At 54.8% G+C, this 22,725-nt stretch overlaps 1 protein-coding gene across 1 annotated transcript in view; it reads left to right on the top strand.

Annotated features, from left to right (window-relative positions):
- Positions 1-20,932, top strand: part of CHRDL2 (chordin like 2) — a 31,111-nt gene extending 10,179 nt beyond the window's left edge. The window contains exons 2-12 of the mRNA XM_044919489.1: positions 896-1,008; positions 5,111-5,204; positions 7,184-7,326; positions 9,496-9,589; positions 10,529-10,584; positions 12,280-12,448; positions 13,320-13,514; positions 15,669-15,842; positions 16,700-16,754; positions 20,087-20,179; positions 20,869-20,932. Coding sequence (XP_044775424.1) covers positions 896-1,008; positions 5,111-5,204; positions 7,184-7,326; positions 9,496-9,589; positions 10,529-10,584; positions 12,280-12,448; positions 13,320-13,514; positions 15,669-15,842; positions 16,700-16,754; positions 20,087-20,177 — 1,184 coding nt within the window. The 3' untranslated portion in view covers positions 20,178-20,179; positions 20,869-20,932. The remainder of the gene's footprint in view (positions 1-895; positions 1,009-5,110; positions 5,205-7,183; positions 7,327-9,495; positions 9,590-10,528; positions 10,585-12,279; positions 12,449-13,319; positions 13,515-15,668; positions 15,843-16,699; positions 16,755-20,086; positions 20,180-20,868) is intronic.
- Positions 20,933-22,725: the final 1,793 nt, after the last annotated feature.

Raw genomic sequence — 22,725 nt, 5'->3', positions numbered from 1 at the left:
TATCTAACCTAATGAAACAAACTTTCCTCATTCTTGAAGCATTCCTTTGCATATTGACAACTGAAACGCAGGTCACAAAAATAGCCAATTGACCTGCAGTCATAGTAGTAGCATTGACTATATTAAGGATATTTAAAAGTCAGCTTTCTAAGAACCTTTCCCTAGGCAGCCCTTGTTTTCCCAATTTAAACCCTTTCATCACAGCTCCCTGAGAAAGTAGGCTGTGAAAAGCAGGGGAGGAGCTCTGAGTGGCTTTATTGAAAAGGTGGGTCACAGGATCCAGAGAGAAGGTGTGCGTGTGTGCGTGCGTGCGTGTGCGTGTGCGTGTGCGTGTGTGTGTGGAGAGAGAGAGAGGGTCAGCAGTGGGAAGGATGTGTGTGTGTGTGTGTGTGTGTGTGTGTTTGCAGAGATGTAGGAAATAAATAAGCAACATGTGACCAAAAGAGAGGAAGCCGGTGTGATTATGAGGGTAGAAGGAGCACTGAACTGAGAGTCAGGAGACGTGGGCTACCATCCCTGCTGGGTGACAGACTTCCTATGTGACCTAAAGGTGTAATTTATCCTCCGGGGCCTCAGATTGTTCATCTAATAACATTTATACCACAATTTCAATCTGTAAGCACTTTCACTGTTTGATCTTCCTAACTGTCCTATGAGAGAAGTGTTAAGGTTCAGAAAGGGGCAGTGACATGCCCAATGTCACACAGCAAGTGTGTAGTCAAGCTGACGGACTCAGATATTCCGGGCCCCTGCCTGGGAGAGCACATCTGGTGGGTTCTCTTTCGCCTATCTGGTCCAGATGACATCCTTCCTAGAGCCAGAGAGAAGGAGGCACGAAGCAGGATCTTTGGGCTGGAGCCTCCTGGGACTGACAAAGCGCTGGTTGGTCTGCCAGGTCCAGACTTGTTCTGCCTTTTCCATGGGAAGAGATATGCGCCCGGTGAAAGCTGGCATCCCTACCTGGAACCACAGGGCCTGATGTACTGCCTGCGCTGTACCTGCTCAGAAGTAAGTTCCTCTGGCCCCTTGGCCACCTGTGACAGGTAGGGCACCCCAGAGGGAGGGTGGGGCCGCGCCTCTTCACCAGTGAGTACTCAATGCGCGGGGGCTCCTGTGCACCTGCCAGAGATAAGGCACACCGCGGGGCAGTGGCTGGACCGGGCTGGGGAGCTGGGCCCTCCATCTTTCAGCCGGCCTTCCTTCCACCTTTGCTGCTGCTGGCCTCGCCTATGTCCCAGGACAAGAGCCTCTCTGTCCTGACCTCCCATTCCTTCCTTTCCTTGGGCCCTTTCCTCCAGCCACCTCTCTTGCCGCCCGGCCTTAGGATGTGTTCTCCCAACGCCACTGGCTCAAATATTGGTTCTTTAAGGCTTCACCCGAATGCAACCCCCTACCCCCAATAGCCTTATTTGATGCCTCACCTGCAAGGGTGTCTTCTTCTGGGATGCCACATAAGTTTCTCTGTCCCTTCCTCCTGATCACTGTTGGCCAAGGATGACAGTTTTCTGTGCCTGTCCATTACTGCCCCTCCTAGATGGAGCCCCTGAGAGCAGATCTTCCTGGGCGCTCACTCAGGCCCAGTTTGGTGTCCTGCCAGAGGCTGACCTACCAGAGGGGCAGAGACCAGATCTTCTTCTTCTTTTTTTTTTTTTTTTTAAAGATTTTATTTATTTGGGCGCCTGGGTGGCTCAGTCGTTAAGCGTCTGCCTTCGGCTCAGGTCATGATCCCAGGGTACTGGGATCGAGTCCCGCATCGGGCTCCCTGCTCGGCGGGAAGCCTGCTTCTCCCTCTCCCACTCCCCCTGCTTGTGTTCCCTCTCTCGCTGTCTCTCTCTCTCTCTGTTGAAAAATAGGTGAAATCTTTAAAAAAAAAAAGATTTTATTTATTTATTTGACAGAGATAGAGACAATGAGAGAGGGAACACAAGCAGGGGGAGTGGGAGAGGGAGAAGCAGGCTCCCTGCTGAGCCAGGAGCCCAATGTGGGGCTTGATCCCAGGACCCTGGGATCATGACCAGAGCCAAAGGCAGACGCTTAACTGACTGAGCCACCCAGGCACCCCAGACCAGATCTTCTTGTTCACCTCTGTCTCCCCCAATCCCACCCCAGCACCCTCCACAGAGCCTTGTACTACCAACTAGGTGGAATAAATAAGACCCCCATGTGGTCCAGAATTCTCAGGCCAGGTATGAGGGTGGAGGGGTGAGGATGGAGGGGGAGTGATTTGGGAGGCTTGCAACACCCTTAGCTCTACTTCAGCTGCCTGGGGCCCAGCCTGGTTGGTGTGAGATCCTTGGCTCTTTCTGTCTGGGTGCTGGTGCTGGGGTGGGGTGGAGGGGAGGGGAGCGGAGACAGGGTACCTACCTGGAACCAGCCCCTTGGTGCCTGTCTTTCCCTGCACAAAGCCAAGAGAGGAATGCGGGAGGCCTGTAAGAGTCTCCCTCGTTAAGACAATACTCAAAGTGGGAGCAGAGAAGAGCTTCTGAAAGACACTGGGAAGTTGGGGGTGGGTGACCAGTCCCCCTCCTGACTCTGGTCACTGGAGTCTCATTCCTCCTGGGAAGTTTCCCTCTGATTCCCCACTCCTTCTCCCATGTTGGCCCGAGGCAGAACACTGGTTCCAGCGTGGACACAGCCCCCCACAACCGCCTCCCCTTGGTTCTCCTTAGCACATATGAGGCCAGTCAGCCTTTACAAAAAGAACTTTATGAAATATAGCCAGACAGCAGAAAGAAAACCATAACAGAAAATTCCAGACATATCATGTGGTCCAGTTGACAAAGTCCCAGTTTTGTGATCCACTGGAGTTAATTCATTTCTCCCTCCCCAGAGTTCACACATGCAGCATTTCCCCAACCCAAGCGACTGTGCGGGTATCTCCAAAACATACCCGGAATCCCTCCACTTCTCTCCACCATCACCGCTCCCCTAATGAAAGCCACCTTCATCTCTCCCTGGGCTGCTACATCAGCCTCCCAACGGGTCTCCCTGTTCCCTCTCTAAGTCCGTCTTCCACACAGCAGCTAGAATGATCTTTTCTGCACATAAAACTGATGGCGTTATTCTACTCTTAAAACCTTCTAATAGTTTTTCGTTGCACCTAAAGTAAAATTCAAATTTCCTGCGTTGGGCTCTGCAGGACCTACCTTCTGCCTTTTTCTCAGACCTCGTCTCCTACCTGCACCAACACTTCAGCCTCAGTCCTACCTGGTTGTTCCTCCATCTGGATGTTTTCCCCCACGAGATCTTCTCACAGATGGTCCCTCCTACTTGCAGTTCATCACATACTTGTGACCCCTTATGAGGTTTCTTTGACAGCTGTTATTAAAATAGTCTTTGATAACTCAATCACATCACCCTGCTTTATTATTATCATAAATTTAACATTTGAAATGATCTTGTTCCTACTTGTTTATTGTTTATCGTCTGTCTCCTGCTCCTAGGATGCACGTTCTGTGAGGGCAGAAACCGCGTTGGTCTCACTGCTATGTCCCTAGAGCTTAGAAGAGGGCCTGGCACCCAGCAGTCACGCAAGAGATACTGAGTGAATGAAGGAGTCCCCACCCCAGCCACCAGAGGTGGCTCAGCATCACGGAAAGTACCCAGATCCAGGAGACAGTGCTCATCAGTTGTGTGATCTTAGGCAACTCAACTTCTAGGACAGAGGCTCTTTCCTCATTGTGGAAGTGTGGATAGCTGTACCTACCCCGAGGATTGCTGAGAAGATGAAGGGACGTCATATATTTATATATAAGATAAAGCCCCTACCTAGTAGCCACTCAGCACATGGTAGTTATGACTTCCCTGGCTGCAAGGCCTGGTCACCTGCCCATCCAACCCTTTGCCTGTCTCCACCTTATTTCTGGCTATAGGTTGCTGATCGTCTCCATCCCTTGGCTCCTCCAAGGCCAGAATCAAGAAAGAGATCCTAACTCTTCAGGTCACACAGTTCCTTGAACTCCACCCTAGTTACTCATCTGAGGGGCTCAGTTCACCCTCTAGACATTCTAAGTACCCAGGAGCGCCAGGCCTCTAGAAGGCCCCAGTTCTGTGGACTCTGGGATGCCCCTTAGTGTTGATGAGTCCTTGAGAGCTGGCCATCTTGTGGAGCAGTGACCCCAGAGGGGCTGGGGGCTCGTCCAGGGTTTTCCGTGGGGCAAGAGGTGCTGTGGGGAAACTCAGTGGGCAGGGGGGCTGGAAGCAAACCTGCCAACTTCCCAGTTGGACAAAGCTGGCTCCATTCATCTAACCAAGAGGCCCTCTAGCACTCCTCTCCTGGCTCTCATTCATTCACTCCCTCCTTCATCCAGACCAGAACAGGCACTGGCTTGGAGCAGGGCCCTGAGCTGAAGATTCAGAGATGAACAGACCAGGCCTGGCCCTTGTTCTTGGGAATCCATGGCTGAAAAGACAAGACCGATGTAAATGGTTCATTACAACACGGAGGGGAGAGTAAGGTGTGGGATGCCTAGGTCGGGCTGACAGACCAAGGGGCAGTGGCCTCTCTCTCTTCAGCTCCTCTGTTTCTGCTCATCCCCTTCTCTCTCTCTCTCTCTCTGTTTCTCTGCCCCATTCTCTTCCATTTGCTGTACATGGAAAAGCGTAAGAACTCTGGGCCCCTCCTTTGCTGGTGCCAGCTCCAAAGCTTCATGTAAGGTTACCCAAACCTCCCAGAGATTCAGGGAGTGGATCATGAAGCCCTGAGTCTTCTCCACATCAGGTTTCTAGTCGTGTCCCCATCCCTGTCACTTGCCCTCTCTTAACCATGAAGCTCAGGCCCAGAGGGAAAAGAAGGAAATCCCCGAGTTAAAACAACAACAGTGAAGATCAACATCAAAATAACTCCAGCCTTTTACTCATATTTCTCAAACACCAGGAAGGGGACACAGGTCTGTGCAAACCCATGCACACTGCACCCTCCTCCGTACTGGGGTGTGCGAGCAGGGGAAGGGGAGGGACTGGGCAAATTGAGTTGATCGCTTTTCTCCCGCCACAGGCATAAAACGAGTGTAGTGTCCCACAGCCTGGATGGGGTTTGGGGAGAGGACGGGTTCAGGTAGGAGGCAATGGTTCTTTGGAATCAGGACCCCCCGCCCCGTGTCCCCTGCAGAGTGCCCATGTGAGTTGTTACCGCCTCCACTGCCCTCCTGTCCACTGTCCCCAGCCTGTGACAGAGCCACAGCAGTGCTGTCCCCGGTGTGTGGGTAAGTAGCCTCCTTCCTCTCCCTTGCCCACTGACCCTCATCCCCATCCCAGTGTGGGCTTCTGGCTGAGGGGGGCCCCTGGAATGAGAGGGGGCAGACTCTAGCCATCAGAGGTTTGGAGGCGGCAAAGGTACTCAGGGGAAGAAACATCGTGGGTCCCCCAGGAGGGCTGGGGTAGCAGCAAATGTCTCATTCCGAAGTAGCTGGACTTGGCAGGAGGAGGGAGAAAATGTGGAAAGTGGCTGAAGGAAACAGGGGTGTGGTTGACCCGTGGATGGCACACTTGGGCCCCAATCCCTCTCTGGCTGGCCAGAGCTAGAGGGAGTGGACATGCCGTGTGTCACTGGATGAGTGAGCAGGGGCTGGGAGGCCTTGTAGGGAGAGGCCAGGACCACCGCCCTGGGGCTGGGAAATGACCAAAGGAGTTAAAGTACGTGGACTCGGAGATTTCTGGTGGTGCTGAGGTTCAGGCATTCTCTGTGTCTCGACGTTAAATGCCTATGATTCTATGATTTTAAGATTCTAAGAGGCTCTGAGACTGGGATTCTAGGAAGTAAAGGTAAAAGAGAGGAGAGGAGAGGCGGGCGGTCTGAGAAGGAATTGGCATAACCAAGTGTATATGTAACCAAATGGCCGAGGGGCAGCCAGTGGGGAGACCAACCCAAGAGGCGAGGAGATGTTGAGAGGAGAATCAATGCTTAGAAGCATCGGGAAGGTGATAAAACGGGGCTCCACACTGTGGTCTCCAGGCTCTGCAACCAGGGCTCTGCTGGTGAGCTGGGGACCTGTGTGTGGAGTATGTGTGTAAAGGGGCTCATTTTCCATGGGGGACCCCAGCAGGGATCCCACCATGGCTCTGACCTGGGTCATAGATATTCTTGGCTCTGGGTCCCCTTGGGGAGCAGAGGCTCTGAGCTTCATCCTGCCCGGTGAGGGGGGCATCATGTCTCCTCCTTGGCAGAGGCTCACTCCAGGAGGTCTTACCTCCCCTTGCTTTGTGCCTTGGCCCCTTCCTCTTTACATGTTCCTCTCTCCTTCTCCCTGCCCCTGCCCTGCCCCTTTGCGCGCCTGGCTCAACGGTTCTTCAGGACTCAGCTCAGCCATCAGCTCCTTCGGGAAGCCTTCCCTGCACAACCCCCAGCTCCCACCCCCGGCTGAGTTAAGGGCTCCTTATCTGTGCCCCCATCCGCCCTGGCCTTACCATACCAGTGTCACTGCTTGTAGAGAATCCTTCTACCCAATTACATTGTGAGTTTCTTGGTGGGAGGGGCTGGGTCTTCCTGGGCATTCCCTTCCCAATGCCTAGCTTGTCGCCTGCTACAGAGAAGGTGCTTAGTAAAGGTGTCTTGAGAGAACGAGTGGGTTCTCTCAGGACCGGAGACTTATACCCCACTACCTGGCAGGATGAGGACTGGCTACTTGGCAGGTGCTGAGGAGTAGGGCTGCGGTGGCCAGTGAATGATGGAGCTTACACCAAGCACAGGGACAGTCTAGATCATTCCAGCTGACATCACTAGGATCTAACTCTGCGTGGGACCTTGTTTTGTTCACTGCTGTCTCCCCACCACCTAGAACAGGCCTGGCACTAGAGGGGATTCATGGATATGCTCACTGAATGGGGAATGAACTAACGCAGGTCCCCACCAAATGGGGCTCAGTGGAGCTGAGGCTTCTGGCCTTGCCTTCTTGCTCTTGTGAGGGCCAGCTCAGACACTGAGGGGCTGAAAGGCCATGATGGGGACCCATGAGAGGGAGTGACATGGTCAGATGTAGGTATCAGCGAGACCTCTCGATTAGCTTATATGGAGACTGGCTGGGAAGGCTGAGGCCAGAACTTGGTTTAAATGCCTAGACAGGATAAGATGCAGAATCTTCAGGAAAGTGGCCCAGTGAATTTTGACAAACTTTTGGAGCAATATGAAACTTCATTTTCTTCTTCCTCTTGCCCCGCCCTCCCCCCCGCGCCCCCCCCCTCGCAGAACCTCACACCCCCTCTGGGCTCCGGGCCCCCGCAAAGGACTGCCAGCACAATGGGACCATGTACCAACACGGAGAGATCTTCAGTGCCCACGAGCTGCTCCCGTCCCGCCTGCCCAACCAGTGTGTCCTCTGCAGCTGTACCGTAAGACCTTCCCCCTCCCTTTAGCCCAGGCCAGCACAGACAGGCCTGCAAAGCACAGCGGTGTGGTCTGGGGGGACAGTGTTCCTCCTGGTCAAAGCAAAGTGAGAGTGAATGGGCTCCGGGGGAAGGGAACATCTGGGGTTTGGAATGTCCTGCCCGTCTCTGGCCTTCCTCGTCCCCCTGAGCTGCCTGTTACAACATGCTTACCTCGTGTACTCACATTTGCCCATTTCTGGGTTCTCCAGTAGACTCTGCACTCCTCAAATGGAGGGAACATGCCCAATTCATTTTTGTATCTTTTGCTGCTCCTGGCCCAGGGCCTGGCACACAGATGTCTATAATGATTGTTGAATGAATAAGAGAATGAGTGAATGATCAGTCCTGGGGTTCAGAGACAGGGTCAGACGGCTCGTTGCAAATGGATTTAATCTGAAGTCGCTTAAACTCCTCCTGCTGTGGTCAGAGTTGGACCTAGGCACAGGCAGAACTGACCCTGCAGTGTTACCAGGGGACAGAGACTGAAGCCAAGCAGGGCCTGATCTAGAAAGTCTTCACCCTCCTCCTCAGTGGGCTCCAGTGTGGCCCTGCTTGAGGCTGACAGGTGGCTTTCAGCCTGTCATTCTTACCCTGGGGCTTAGCTCATCTGTGCATTGGCAGGAGAAACTCCTGCTCTCCTGATCTCCACACCACCTGCTCATCAAACTTCTCCGGGCCTCCGTTCCTCTCTGCTAATCTGAGTTAGCAGTGACATCGGGGTAAGAGGCCTAGATTAGATGCCAGACACCCATGTTTGAGCCATGCTTCCCCGTGTGACCTCGATCAAGTCACTTCTCTGGGGCCTGCATCCCCATCTTTTCAGCGAGAAGATCCTCTCCGTCTGAGATTCTGAATCTTCAAGTATCTGTGCTGCAGAGCGAATAATTTACAAATAATAAAGAGTGACCACTTAGAAATCAACATAGCAATTATTTTTTACAGAGCTTGAGCCTCTTCCGGCAGTCTAATCATATTGTACCTGCCGGTTCACAGAGATGCCTTGTATTTATATACAGCACTCCAAAGGCCCTAAGAGCAGGAAATCACTGTTCTTATTTTTCAGATGAGGAAACTGAGGCTCCGATCAGTTAAGCAACTTGCCTAAGGTCACACAGCTAGTTAAATGGCCAAGCCAGAATTCAGAGGCAGGACCACATGACTCCAAAATTCATGTTTCCTTCTTCCCTGTATTGCACTACTTCCTGTAAAGGGACAAGGGCCCGGATGAGGAGGAGTCTGTGGGAGGGGACAGAAGTGATGGCGTGGCGGTAGGGTGGTGAGAACATTCTTGTGATTCCTTGTCCCGTCTCCTTGGATCCCGGGGTCTCCCCTTCTTTCTCCTCCTCCTTGTTTAAATGGGACTGGCTTGACTCCTGGCCCACTTCTGAGGCTCATGGGAAAAGGCAGAGGGAAAGGACTCGAGGTGATACCACTGTCTGCCAGGTACATCATGCCTTCCAGTTTAAAAAGGGTTTTCCCAACCACTCCCTCATCTGCTCTTCACAACCCAGATGGGAGTGCTCCCATTTCACAGAGGAGGAAAGTGAGGCGCAGAGAAGAGAAGTGACTCCCCAGAGGTCATCTGGCTTCTGATTCCCAGAAGGCCCTTCCCTCTGCAGTGTTGCCTCTCCAGGCTGGTCCTGAAGCTGGGGACCTAGGGTTTTCAGTAAGAGCACGATGAGCCCAACATGTGTCCCACTGATCCCCGTCCTCTCTCTGGGCCCCCTGTCCCAGGCCAGGGGAGGAGGGCGTTCTTCAGCAGGAAAAGCCTGCAGGCTGGGCTCTAGTCCACTCTGCTGGGCTGCGTTTCTGATTTCAGGCAGTTCAGGCCCCCTTCAGGTCCTCCTCATCTGTAGGATGGAAGAACCCCACCTCACCGGTTTGCTGTGAGAGCCTAGGGAGAGACAGGGTCTGAAAACGCTTTAGAAGCTCCAGGATGAATGTTACCTCAGGGCCTGGGGAGGGAGTGGCAAGGGTACAGGGGACTCCTCCTCTGAGCTGGCTGGGCCTTGCCCAGGATGCTCTGCTGCTCCCTTCTTCTCCCACCTCAAGGCCATTTGCCCCCAGGGCAGGGGGCTCTCCTAACCCCAAGGCTGCTCCTCATCGGAGCTCATCTCCCGTTTGCTCTGTCAGGAAGGCCAGATCTACTGTGGTCTCATGACCTGCCCAGAACCAGGCTGCCCCACACCTCTCCCACTGCCTGCATCCTGCTGCCAGGCCTGCAAAGGTGAGTCTGTCCCTAGATCTGGCAGTGCCCACTCACCCCACCCCAGGGACCTAGCCAGGGACTATTAGAGGTGGGGGAACCTCAGCCAGTGAAGGGCAAATGGCTTGAGCAGAATCAAGTGCACAGATGGTCAGACTGTACCCTGTGGGTTGGGGTAGTTCAGGAAAGCTTCCTGGAGGAGGCAGGACTGGGGAAGGGAGTGCTTCATAGTAGAATGCTTCTCTAGACGTTGGCATTGTGGAAGGGCACTGGACCGGGGGCCAGGTGACTCCAGTTTAATCTTGGTTCGTCCAGCTAATTCCTGCAGATTCCTTCCCCTCTTTGGGCCTCAGCTGTGTTTTGTGTGCACTGAGAGGCTGGCCTCGGACTGTCTGATTCCAGCGTCCTTGGTCTTTGAACCAAGAATGCTCGGAGGGAGCCAGACTGTATGTGAGGTGAGGGCTGGAGAGAGAGAATCCCCCTCAGGGCCTTGTGTGCTGGCACCCCACGGGGTGGAAGACAGAGTCCTAGGGTCTTCCAACTGGAAGGACCGAGGTGCCTGAGTGGATAGTATAGACCAAGGCCTGGTGACCTCAAGTGTGGCTGGACAGGGTGGCTCCCCAGGGGGCTGCAACTAAGCAAGGCTGCAGGGATGGGATGCTGGGCCTTTGGGCATCCATGATGGGCACCGAATAAGATGCTCCAGCCCAGCCAAGAAGTTCAGTCCTAACGGTGGCCATGAGGTCAGTGTGGGGAAACTGAGGCAGCAGCCCAGCTGTAGGGAATTTGTCAACCCAAGGGTAAGGACGGGTTGTAATGGGAAGTGGGAATAAGGCACCACTGGGGCAGAGGGACCTGCTGGTGTGCAGGGACTAGGCCTGGGAGGCTGAAGGCCTGCAGGGCTCCAGTCAGCAAGGCTGAGGAGATGGAGGCTGACCCAACTTCCCTTTGGGTTTCCAGATGGGTCAAGTGAGAGATCAGCCGAAGAGGACACCACGCAGCCACAGCCTGGGCTGGTGAGTGCACAGCTTTACTGACAGGGTGCGGAGAGGTGGTGAGGGCAGCTGGTAGCCACGGCCTCGAGCCCCAGTCTCTGGGGCAGTCAGTACCAGTTACTGTCCTCACTCCTCATTTGTCCCCTAGGTCGGCAACACGAGCTCCACCCTGTTCCAGCCCCTTTCTTTCCCTAGCCTCGTGGCTGCTAGGTCCACAGGGGCCTGGGAAAAAGTACCATGCCATACAAGAGCAGGCCCCAAACTTCCGCATTTCCCTCCTGAGAAACACTGTCACGCTGTTCTCTCCAAAGCCTGTGTCTGTCCTTAGTTCCGGCTGCCTCTGGGCAGCACATTCCCCTCCGAGGGAATGGCCTCTGTCTTGGCCCAGCCGTCCCCACCCAGCCCCTGAGGTACTGGTTCTTTGTTTGGGGGCTACCTCTCTGTCCTCCCCTCTGTCTTGGCCCCTCTCCATCTTAGTCTGGACTTAGGATGAGCTAAACTGCCCAGCTTTCTCTGGTCAGAGAGGAAAGAGGTAGGAGGATGGGCTTACACACTGACTCAAGTCCCCATCCCCACTCTGTGCTATGTCTACAATGGGAACAACTCCACCTCCTCTTTCAGCCTGGGTCACCTGGGCCCCGGGGGACTGGAGGCTGGCTGGCCTGCCATGCTCAGGGACTCCCCAGGGGTCTGAACTAGCAAGCTCCCCCTTTTCCTCTGCCATTCCATCCTCTCCCTAGGAGGCAGTGTGCTAAGCAAAGCTCACCCAGGCTCAGTTCCAGGCCCTGAGCAGCTACTTACTGGATGACGTGAGCAAGTCCCATTAAAGGGTTGGGCTCCTCGATTCCATCTTGCCGCTATTCCACTTGACAGGCATTTCCTGGGAGCCTCCTATGTACCTGGGCCTCTTCTGGGGCCTGAGATAGTTTCCTGGGTGCTCTTGTGGGGTCAGTCTGGCCAGTCTCTGACTCAGACACTATCTGAGCAGGAAGGGGCTGTAGGAGAAGGAATATGAGTGACTCGGTATCAGCGAGGGGGGTAATAAGCCCACTTGTTCCTCTGCCATGGCCTGGAGCTGCCCAGTCCTCTAACTATAAGCTATCATGCCCCTGCCCCATTACACCACCCTCACCACAGACCCTTTTCTATCACTGCCAGTCTGCCCAAGGCCTGGTCTAGAGGGGCAGGGTCTCAGGATCTTGGATTCCAGGGGCTCAAGAAAGGGGGCTCTGGAGACCCAGGGTGTCCAGATGGGGCCTGCTCTTAGTCTTCCGCCCTGTGAAGATTCTGGGGCCTGGTGAGACCTTCAGAGGCCCATCCTCTTCTCCCATCACCTAAATCTCCTGACTCTCATCCTCACCACGGCCTCACCTTCCATTTCTTAAATAGGAAGTTTCCTAGGTCCCTGATCGCTGTGTCTCCCAGATCAAGACCTCAGTACCTTTGTTCACTCCAGCCCCGAGGCCCTGGCTCTGACGGGCCTGAGAAGGGCTTGGTGGAGGCAGGATTTCCAAACCACCGTTCTGAGAGTTTTCAAAGATCCATTGTCTGAGAACGTCTTAGGCCGCATCCAGATCTTTCCATCCCTGACATGTGCCTCTCTTTACTGGGAAGTCCTGGTGGTGTCTAGCTGCAGGCCTCACTGCAGCCCCTGTCTTGCGGCTCCCCTGCTGGTACTGGCCCATCAGTGATCCCCATCCTTCCTGCCATTTGCAGAGACGTTCCCAGGATCTGTGTTCAGGGGACAGTGGGAGAAAGAGAGGCCTGGGCACCCCAGCCCCCACTGGCCTCAGCTCTCCTCTGGGCTTCATCCCTCGCCACTTCCGACCGAAGGGGGCAGGCAGCACGACAGTCAAGATTGTCCTGAAGGAGAAACATAAGAAAGGTGGGGATGGGAAACCCCTCTGATCCCTGAGGTGGGAAAAGGGGGCCCCCAACTGCCCCCGCCTCCCATCCCTGTACCCACCGCTCAGTGCCCTGACCTCAACTTGGCCAGGAGCTTGTAGATTCATAAAGCATCAAAACTGAAGGTGTCCTGAAAGGGCACCGAGGTTCGATGTACCGAGTGAGACAGAACCAGCCCTCGAACCAAGACCATGGGGCAGCATGACAATATTGTCTGAGCCTCTGCCATGTCTTTGCTGGGAATCGAGGGGCACAGAACAGAAAGATGAAAAATGGTCCCTGTCCTCTAGGGGCTCCAGACATGTAAATAAATACTATGATAGAAGGAAGGGTGAGAGAAAGTTGTGGACAAAGGAAGGAGGGAGCAGAGGAGGCTGCGGGCAGGTGGTCAGGATGCAGCAGGGAAGGAGCAGGGGAAGGGGAGGAAAGCAGGCTCCGTGCAGGACTCCCACTGGTGTGGCAGGCACAGCTGGGGAGGTACCTGCTGCGGCCCCTTTGGGACCGATGGGACACTGAGGCTAAGAAAGGGGAAGGGACCTGCCCGAGCTCACACCGCCAGAGGTATGAACTGGGTCTCAGTGCTCCCCCTGCCAGAGGTGCCTGTGAAGGGCAGGGGGAGGACTCTCCATCTTCAGCAAGAACGTATTGGGCCCGGGTCAGCCCTGAGTGCTGAAACGGGAGAAGTCAGGGACAGGGGACCAGTTTTATACCCGGCCTCCACTTTGCAGGCCGTGAGGCTGGGCCAGACCGCTGGAGCAGGGCCTCCCTGAGTTCCCGCCCCCTCCCATTCCTGGACTCTGGCCCAGGTCTGCAGCACTGACCCTCCTCCCTTCCCGCCCTCCTTGGCCCAGCCTGCGTGCACAGTGGGAAGACGTACTCCCATGGAGAGGTGTGGCACCCAGCCTTCCGCTCCTTTGGACCCCTGCCCTGCATCTTGTGCACCTGTCAGGACGGCCGCCAGGACTGCCAGCGGGTGACCTGCCCCACTGAGTACCCCTGCCATCGCCCTGAGAAAGTGGCCGGGAAGTGCTGCAAGATTTGCCCAGGTACGAAGAGGATGCCGGGGGCTGGGAGGGCACTGGCCACAGTGGGCCCAGGGTCCCTCTCCCCAGGGCACAGGTACTTGGAACATCTCCGACACGGATGGGGCACGGACTCAGAGCCACAGGCTGCAGGAGTTTTAGATGCACTGGAGTGGAAAACGCCCGGCTCACAAAATATTTGCCTTAGAGAACATCTAAGGCTCTAGTGGGTCGATTCAGAGACTCTCGCACATATACACAGAATTAATCAAATAATGTTCCGGATTCTATGAAATCATAAGATCGTGGGATATTAGGACTTTGCGGAGGGGGGAAGAGCCAATATTTATTGAGCACTTACCATGTGCCACGTAGGTATTTTGCATGCATGAATTCACGGACTCCTCACAACACACAGACAGGGCAGGACTATTTTTCTCCATTTCACAGACCAAGAGAAGATAAGTACCTTGTCCAAGGTCACAGAGCTCGAATGGCAGCTGGAGTCTGAGCCCCGGACTGTCTTGCTCCACAGACAGTGCTCTTGACCACTGCTGTCGTCCTTCAACCCTCACGTACCTGTGGGAAAAGAGAAGGGATTTTCCGAAGTCCCACAGCAAAGTGGCGGGGGATCTGGAGTTAGAACGCAGGCTTCCAGACTAGCCAGCTGAGTTCTTCCAGCACTGTTGTGTGAGCCTAGGATTAGTGAGCATGCAGAAGCAAACATCAGAGTATCTCGTGGGAAGAACAGCCTGTGGTTGTCAGCAGGAGCTGTCGTGAGGAGCAGGCCCCTTCCCTCAAGGCTGAGCAGGTGGGGTAGAAGGCGCGGGCTGATTAGCCAGCCGGGTCGGCAAAACCAAAGGGAGAGGAATAAGGAAGACAAAAGGGGAAGGAAACATGCACCGAGAACCTTCTAGTGCCAGGTATTTTACTGTGATTTCACATAGTTCACGTACTCCTCACCTCTCAGATAGCTTACAAATGAAATGACAGAGTGGCTGCAATCATCCTAAGTCTCCACCTACCTCAGGCTTTAACGTCAGGAAGGGTGCATCCACTTTAGCTCGCTTACCAACTGACTTCCTAACTTATTCTTGTGAGCTTAGACAAGTGATTTTCCTTTCTCGAGCCTCAGACAGAGTTGAGGGAAAATGTTTCATAAATTGCAAATCAAAATCCAAACATAAGGGATAGCGTCGGAGTAATATGCTACTGGGAAAGGGTCAGAGAGGGAGCATGACGGGGTGGTACCGGAAACACATGAGCGGTAGGGGTTCACCTTGAAGTCTCTGGAGCCTGGCTGTAGCTCACTACTGGGCTCCTTCACAAACACAGACCTCCGTCCATTTTCCCTTAAAAATATTGAGACTGTAGCCTTACCACTCTTAGCGGGACATCTCAAAGGGCTTCATAACTAGGAAGAGTTTCGAAGGAAGTGTGTATGTGTAGGGACTTAGTCCTTCAGTCCCTGAAAAATAGGGAATGTTGGTACGTGGAAAATTCTGGAGAATGTCCTTGGAATTCCAGCATGTTGAGGCTTTAGGACTGGATCCAATTTGGGACCAAAACCCATCACCACTATCACCAGCATCCCCCCACACAACCCAGCGCGCTACTACAGTGGGATCATCATCCCCTCCACCACCTCTCCCACCATCAACAACCGTGATCTTCATTGTCGCCCTGATCACCTCACTCCTCCCACAACTTTCATTCTGTGTATGTTCGTGAGAGCCTGTGCTTGGTGGTGTGGATGACTCAAAAGACAGCCTGTCCTTCACCCGTAGGTCGCTTGTAAGAGGAAAACATACCCGAGGGAGACAATTACAAGGCAATGCAAGGTAGTGAGACCAAGGGCACGAGTGGGAGGCATAAGCAAGAAGGGTTTTAAAGGCTGTGAGTGGGAAGAAGCAGGGTAAGCTACACTGTTCCAAGTGGGCTGCCTGGAGGAGGTGGAAGAGGAGTGGGGTGCAAAAGGATGAGAAGTTTTCTGATATGCTGATCAATGGGAGGTGAATGGGAGAGGCGGCCCCTCTCTCTGGTACCAGGGCACCAGAACTTTCCCAAGGACCTTAAAGACCTGAGGGGGAAGTCAGACTAGCGGCCTGGCTCCCTGGGCCTACCAGGCAGGGGTGGGGGTGGGGGTCAGAGTGTTCACGAGCTCCTTGTCTTCCCCAGAGGACAAGGCAGACCCTGGCCCCAGTGACATCAGGGCCACCAGGTGTCCGAAGGTGCCAGGCCGGGTCCTCGTCCACACGTCAGTAGCTCCAAGCCCAGACAACCTACATCGCTTTGCCCTGGAGCATGAGGCCTCTGAGCAGGTGGAGGTCTACCTCTGGAAGCTGGTAAAAGGTGAGCATTGGCCTACTCCCAGCCGGGCTTACCTCTGGCCTGTCCCCCTTACCAGGGGCCTTAGGGGCATTTTGTGGATCAAAGGCCTCTAGCCCAGGAAGACCTGCCTCTGGCTACCCTTCTAGATTTAAGTCTCCAATTCCAAGGTAGAGGGAGACAGAAATTCTGTCTGTGATTCTCTGACAGTTCTGATAAGCTCATCCACGGGGTGACGCCAGGGCCTCGAAGTGCTCCCTCTCCTGGGAGGAAGGGGTTGTTGCACTTGCGAGGAGCCAGGAAGGGTAATGCCTGTGCAAAAGCGTATTTTGAAGCAAAAGGCATTTTGAGGCAAAAGGCATGTCTACTGGTAGAACGTCAGCACCCTATGAGGGGAGAGCTTCCCAGGCAGAAGGGCCTTCACGGCATCCTCAAAGCAGGAGGGCCTGGAGACTAGTCTCATTCAGCCTTTTCTGTGTGGTGGATTCTATCCCTCCAATAAGTGGACGTCAGAACATAGTTCTCATTCTGTGCGAAACTCACCAGATGCAACAGGATGCTCAGATCACCAGCTGAAGGTCAAGAGGAGTTGTCATTGAGAAGGGAATTGCTGAGAGTTGGGCTTTTTGGCTCTTCTTGCCTAACATAGATCCCCGGGGTAGAGTAAAACAAACTAAACCCTTTAAGTGTGAATTAGCTGTGAGGTCACTGTTCTCTCCCGATGGGTCTGGCTGGAGTGGGCAGGGGTGGAAGAGGGGATGGTCATGATAATGATAACCAGCGTGTGGAGCACTTTAGAGTTTACAAAGTGCTTCACACTCATTATCTCATTTGATTCTCAACGATCCTGAGAGTTAGGTATTATTATCCCCATTTTACAGATGAGGAAACTGAGGCTCAGAGAGGTGAAGTACCTGGCCCAAGGCCACACAGCCAGTAAGTGGAGGACGGGAGCTAGAGCCCATGTCTTGTGACGTCAGATGCGGCTCTTTCCCTGCTCTACTCTGCCTCCTGTCCTAGGAGGAATGGACGAAGAAAGCGGAGCCGTTCAGCCTGGAGAAGAGAAGACTCAGGGGGACAGGACCATTGGCTTCCTGGCTCTGAAGGACGGCCCCAGGCAGGGGGAGCGGTTGTGTTCTGAGTGACTACAAGGGTCAAAACGACAAGCAGGGGCTTTGAGAATCAGACAGACCTGAGTTTGAATCCCGGCTCTGCTCTTTCTTAGCTGTGTGGCCTTGGGCAATCACTTGACCTCTCTGGGCCTCAATTTTGTCTTCTGTTAATTGGGAAGGAGGGTTTTGGGAGGATTAAATGAAATAACATGGGTACAGCCCTGACCTACAGTAGGTGCTAACATTAGTATCTTCATCCCACCTCCTCAGTTAGAATTACAGAGAAGCATGCTTCCACCAACGAGAGAAAGCACTTTCTCATACCTAGACCCTTTCTGTCAAAGAAGCAGGGAGGAAGCTCAGTTCACAGGGATGTGCAAGCAGCGACTGGGCGGGGGCTCTGCCACAGCCGAGGAGTTAGATTCAGCAGCCCTCATCATTGTTTTGTGCCGGGACAGGTGCTGGTTTCCTCCAGACCCCCCACCAACCCCACCAGGTACTGGGACCACAGAGAGTAACAGGTCCCAGTCTCTGTCCGTGGGAGCCCAGGACTTAGTGACTTGGATGCAGTAGGAGCTCCCGGGGAGCTGAGCTGGTCAGGCTGGAAGGCTTCGTGGAGGAGGGGCCTGCGGCTGGACAGGCGTTAGGAAGGCAAGAGGAGCGCTTTGCAGGCAAGGAAGGGTGGCAGCGACAGCCTCAGACCGGCCCCGGAGCCTCTGCTTCCATGCCCTGTGCTCCGCCCCGTGACTGGTGTGTAGTAGCCCCTGCTAAAGTGTTTCATTTCATCCGTAGAAGAAACCTGAGGGATATGCATTAATGCACCATCTTGCAGATAAAACTGAGTCTGAGGGGTAAAACGACTTGCTCAAAGTCACACAGTTCAAGCACTCAAGCAAAGATTCAAACCCAGGTCTGAGTCTCCCCAGAGCTGCTTCCACGGAGGCGACCTAATGCTTTCAGAGAGGTGCCTGAGCAAGGCCAAGGTGTGCCCAGGATGGCGCAGACTGGAGCGCTGTAGCTCAAGGCCAATCTCAATACCACCAGGCCCAGCAGAAAAGGAGCAGGTGGTGGGGACTCCTCAACTTCACGGTGCCAGGCCCTACCTTCCTGTCACTGGCAAAAACCCCCTCCCCATCTCCTGCCCCGCTGGGCTGCCTAAGTGCCTCCCTGCCCCACACCGTGGGGGTCAAACCAAACACTCCCGAGCTCGGACTGTCAGTGGGAAACCCTCTTTCTTCATCCAGAGGAGCAGAATCAGCGGGCCTCAGGGGCAGGGAGAGGAAGGGGAGAACTGGCCTGGAGACACCGACACCCGGACTCGGGCCCCAGAAGCTGGCTTACTGTTAAGAGCCTTTTCGATTCTGGAGTTTCAGAGTGGAAGGGACCTCAGGGGTCCTGATTCCAGCCCCTGTCTAGGAAGGAAACCCCTTACGGCCTCCCGGATGGTCTCCTGGATGGCCTCCAGCCCCTGACTCCGCATGCCCCCACCCCGCCTCCACTGTGGATGGCTCCACCTAGAAAGGGTTTGTTTTCGCATTGAGCTGAGCCTCACCTGCTGGTACTGTCTCTGCCCTGGGGGTTCACAGAGCCCAGCTGCCCTCAGACCTGGCACACCCTCCAAAGGCATGGCCATGCTCCTCAGGCTGGCTCTTGATTCCAGGTCCAAGAGCTCAGTTCTTAGGATCATGCTTTACAGGCTACAGTGGGAAGACCCTCCCTCGTCCCTGTCACCTCCTCTCCATTTGCGTTCTGGGGTGTGTGCAGTGGCAGGCCTGGGCAGAAGGACTTATCGCCATCTCAGGCTTGTGATGTAGCCTGGGCCTTTGGAGCGAGTCTCTCCCATATCCTGGTCCTTGGCATCTGGACTGGGGGTCCTGAGAACGATGCTGGACATTCCCAGCCTCCTGGATCTTAGTGCTGACCGTTCTCCTCAGTGGCCTCCTACTCAGATTTCCATAAGCAAGGCCAATTCTTCGTCTTCTTGGGAGCTGTGCTGGGTGGCAGAGGCCTTGCCGTCACACCTGTTCTTTCTGGCTACAGACCCGGGCGGTCACAGCTGGTGCAACTTCACAGCCCGTGTGCTCGGGGTTTCAGTGCCTTGTGTGGTACCCGGGGCCAGCTCCCCATGGGACGCAAACATCAGGAGATCCAGCTAATGCCTCATTCCCTTTAGGGCCCGGGCTAGATTGGGTACACATATGTTTCCTTACCCATCCATTCATCGAGGGATCATTCACTCGTTTGTTCATTCGTTCACTTATCCTAAATGACTAATGTGGGCCAGGCGCAGGGGAACCAGAGAGGAAAAGCCCTGCAGAAGTAACCAGGGGAGGCAAGAACAGACACAATGATAGCACAATGGAAATAGGTATAATCATCAACAGCAGCTAAGAGCTTCTGGGTGCCCCAAGGAGGGGAGATCAAGGAAGACTTCCCAGCCAAAGCCTGGAGGATGAGTAGGAGTCTCTGGAGGCAACAGGAGAAACAGAAGTCAGTAGGAGAAGGAGTTGCAGCAGAGGGGTGCCCTATGTAAAGGCTTGGGCCCCTCGGGGGACTTTAAAGTAGTCGGTTAGGGCTGGAGCACAGGAAGGCCGCCCAGGGGCTGGGTGAACAGAGCCTCGCACTGAAAAGGGGCCTACCACTCTGACACTTGATGTTCTTGGGAGTCCGATAAGCACGCCTATTGATTTTTATCACACGTCCTATGCCCAGAAAAAAGCATGACCAGTCCATATGGGCTTCCCCCCTCCCCCCGACCCCACACTGTGGACAGGTGAGTAGTGTGAGAGCAGGATGCTGAGGGTGACAGCTGGAGGGTCAGCAGAGAGGTGATGAGAGGTCAGGGAAAGGGAAGGACAGCTGAGGTATGGTTTCGAATGACTGCAGTTAGGATCACAGATTGCAGGGGGAGTATGAGGGGTCAGAAGTCTAGTGTAGTGACCCAGGCAAGATGTGATGGGGCCTGAATGGGGAGATTGGCTGTGGAGATGGGAGGGTAGGCTCAAAATACTGAGGAAATCTAGTCCACAGGGTTTGGTGTCTGGTCGGAACAGGGGAGGGGAGGGGTGACTGGGTCCGGGCTGTGTCTAAGTTACCCAGTTCCACTGACTGCATGGCCCCACCTTTTCCTGCTCATGCCCTTGCCTCTGCCCTCAGGAATCTTCCACTTGATTCAGATCAAGAAAGTCAGGAAGCAAGACTTCCAGAAAGAGGCACAGAACTTCCGGCTCCTCACCGGCACCCATGAAGGTGGGATGTTAGGCCGAGCAGGGGGGCCTGGGAAGAGAGCCAGGCCAGAGGCCAGGGGCCTCTTGGGGAGCTCCCGGCCGCTGGTGCTGGGAGGGGGGCGGGGTGGTTGTCAGCCACAGACGGGCAGTTCCCGGCACAGGAATCCAGTGGGCGTCGGGGCCAGAGATTTCTCAACTCAGGGCGCCTGGGAGCGGGAAGGTGAAGCAGAACCATCTGGATTTGGTCCTGGGAGTGGAGGAGGGAAGCCTGAGCCCCCAAACCCTGACATTGCCTACCCCCTCTCTATGGGAATATTTCCTACTGAAAACTTCCTAAGCACTTTCCTTCTGATGCCCCTTGATTTTCCCTACACTATACTGAGGAAGATGGACCCAGGTGGGGCTTGGGGTAGGGGGGTGGGAGGGGGAGAGGAAGTCACAGATGGGCGTGTCACCAAGAGGTGACACCTCCAAATGCTGGTTGGTTGAAGGTGGGGGTCACGGGCCAAGAACTGATCGGGATAGGGTTTTGTGATGGAAATACCCATCTCCTTCCTCCTGGGGACTCCAAACCCAGGCTCTCACCACCCTTCTTGTCCTAAGTTTTTCCCACCCCAGTCACTCTGCCTCTCTTGGGCACATGCATGCACACACGCACACCCCACAGCCGGCCCCCACCCCCACACCCCTCTTCTGCTTTCCTCTATCCAGGTCACTGGAACGTTTTCCTAGCCCAGACCCCAGAGCTGAAGGTCACAGCCAGTCCAGACAAAGCAACCAAGACCTTATAACAAAGACCTAAACAGTTGCAGATACGAGCTTTATTGTTTTTGTTGTTATATATTAATAAATGATAAGTTGCATTACCCCTCAACCCTGCCTGCTGAGTTCATGTCCAGTCTGCGTGTGTTCCCACAGGGACTGCAAGGCAGGCCTGGTTATGTCCATTTTACGGGGTTAGAGACAGATGCGGCAGGGGTAGAAGCTGGCCCCTGTCCTCGGGGCAAATTGTCCCCCCAGCCTCTCTGCCCAGGCCTTGTCTGCCTCCGGGGCCTCTCCCGGCTCTGCACTGCCTCCGTCCCTGGCCCCTAGCTATGGTTCCTCCTGCTGTTATGGGCGCCCCCCTTTCTGGAGCTCACTGGCCCTGAGCCTAGGAAAGGGACTGACTCCAGTTAGCCAGTGGAGGGGGAAAGGGAGCCTCGAGGCACTTTCCCCAGCGAATCTTCCAGGGATCCTTAGAGTTGTCAGCCACGCTCCGCGATGAGGAAACTGAATTTCAGGAGGAGCGGTAATTTTCACGGAGCCTCGGGGCAGGGCAGTAGCAAAGGCCGAGCCAGTGCCCGGTCTCCTGCTCCAGGCTCGCACTCCTGCCCCCGTCTGCGTCACGGACGGTATAAGCACCACAGTCTGGGAAGAGAGCCTAACAGTTATAATTCAAGACAACATCAATAATTTCTCCTGCCTACACGTACGATTACTTGCAATTTCAAAGATGTTTTAAATGCTCGCAATTCCACTTAAGATGAACAGCGTAGGAATTACCCCGCTTTTAGAGAAGAGGAAACAGAGGATCAGGATGGGCCAATGTCTTCCCCAAAGCCTCACAGCGACAGCCAGGGAGGCCAGGACTAGAACTCAGGCCCGTCGCCTCCCAGACCCGTGCTACCCCTCCAGCACAGCACTGCCCTCCACCCCAAGCTGGACTGGAAGCTGTGGAGGGGCGGTGTAAGATGGCCTAAGGGCTGGAGTTCTGCCACCTGCAGCCACTTAGAGGGCTCTGACTATTCTCCCCTGAGCCTCGGTCTCTGTACCCGGGTGTCTGACGTCTGGGAAGTCTGCGAAGCTGCCTATCAGTGCTGCCCTCCCTGGGCAGGGACGAATGCCACTAACTCCCTCCGCCAGCTCCCAGGGGCCTGGTTTGAGAGGCTGGGGTTTGAGAAACATGGCTGGAATCTCCCCCTCCTCCCCTGCGACAGCAGGGCCGTGGGGAGCACAGGCCTGCCCAGACGGAGGACACTTTAGCTGGCTCTGAAGGATGAGGAGGATTAGAGGAAAAGGCGGAGGGACGGGGGGAAGGGGGTCGGAGATGCCACAAGAAGAGATGGTACATGGGAGATGGAAAAGAGCATGTTCTAGGGGGAGTCACACACGGCTCACTGTTGCTGGACAGTATAATTTGAGGCAAAGAGCGAAGGGAGGTGAGGCTGAACGCCCAGCTGAGAAGCTCTGGCCTCATCCTGAGGGCAGCCGGGAGCCCTGGAAGGGTTTCAGTGCTTTGGTCAGATCTGCAGGTTAGCAAGCCGGCTCTGCCTGCTGGGTGAAGAACGGCATGGCCGCGTGTGACAATGGCCGGGGCAGGGGAGAGGCGATGGGCCCAGAAGGGAAGGCAGCACCGACGACGGACTGGACACAGGGCCGAGAGAAAGCGAGGAGGGTAGTGCGCGGTGTCTCATGTGCTGACTGCGGAGAGAACCCAGAAGTTTCAACTGAGCACACGTTGAGTCTCAGGAGATACCCCTGGCTCTTGGGGTACATTATGGGTCTGGGGAGAAGGTCGGGCCAAAGACA

The sequence above is a fragment of the Neomonachus schauinslandi genome, chromosome 11 (genome assembly GCF_002201575.2).
Source record: "Neomonachus schauinslandi chromosome 11, ASM220157v2, whole genome shotgun sequence".
NCBI lineage: Eukaryota > Metazoa > Chordata > Mammalia > Carnivora > Phocidae > Neomonachus > Neomonachus schauinslandi.
This window is presented reverse-complemented; position numbering and strand designations above follow the sequence as displayed.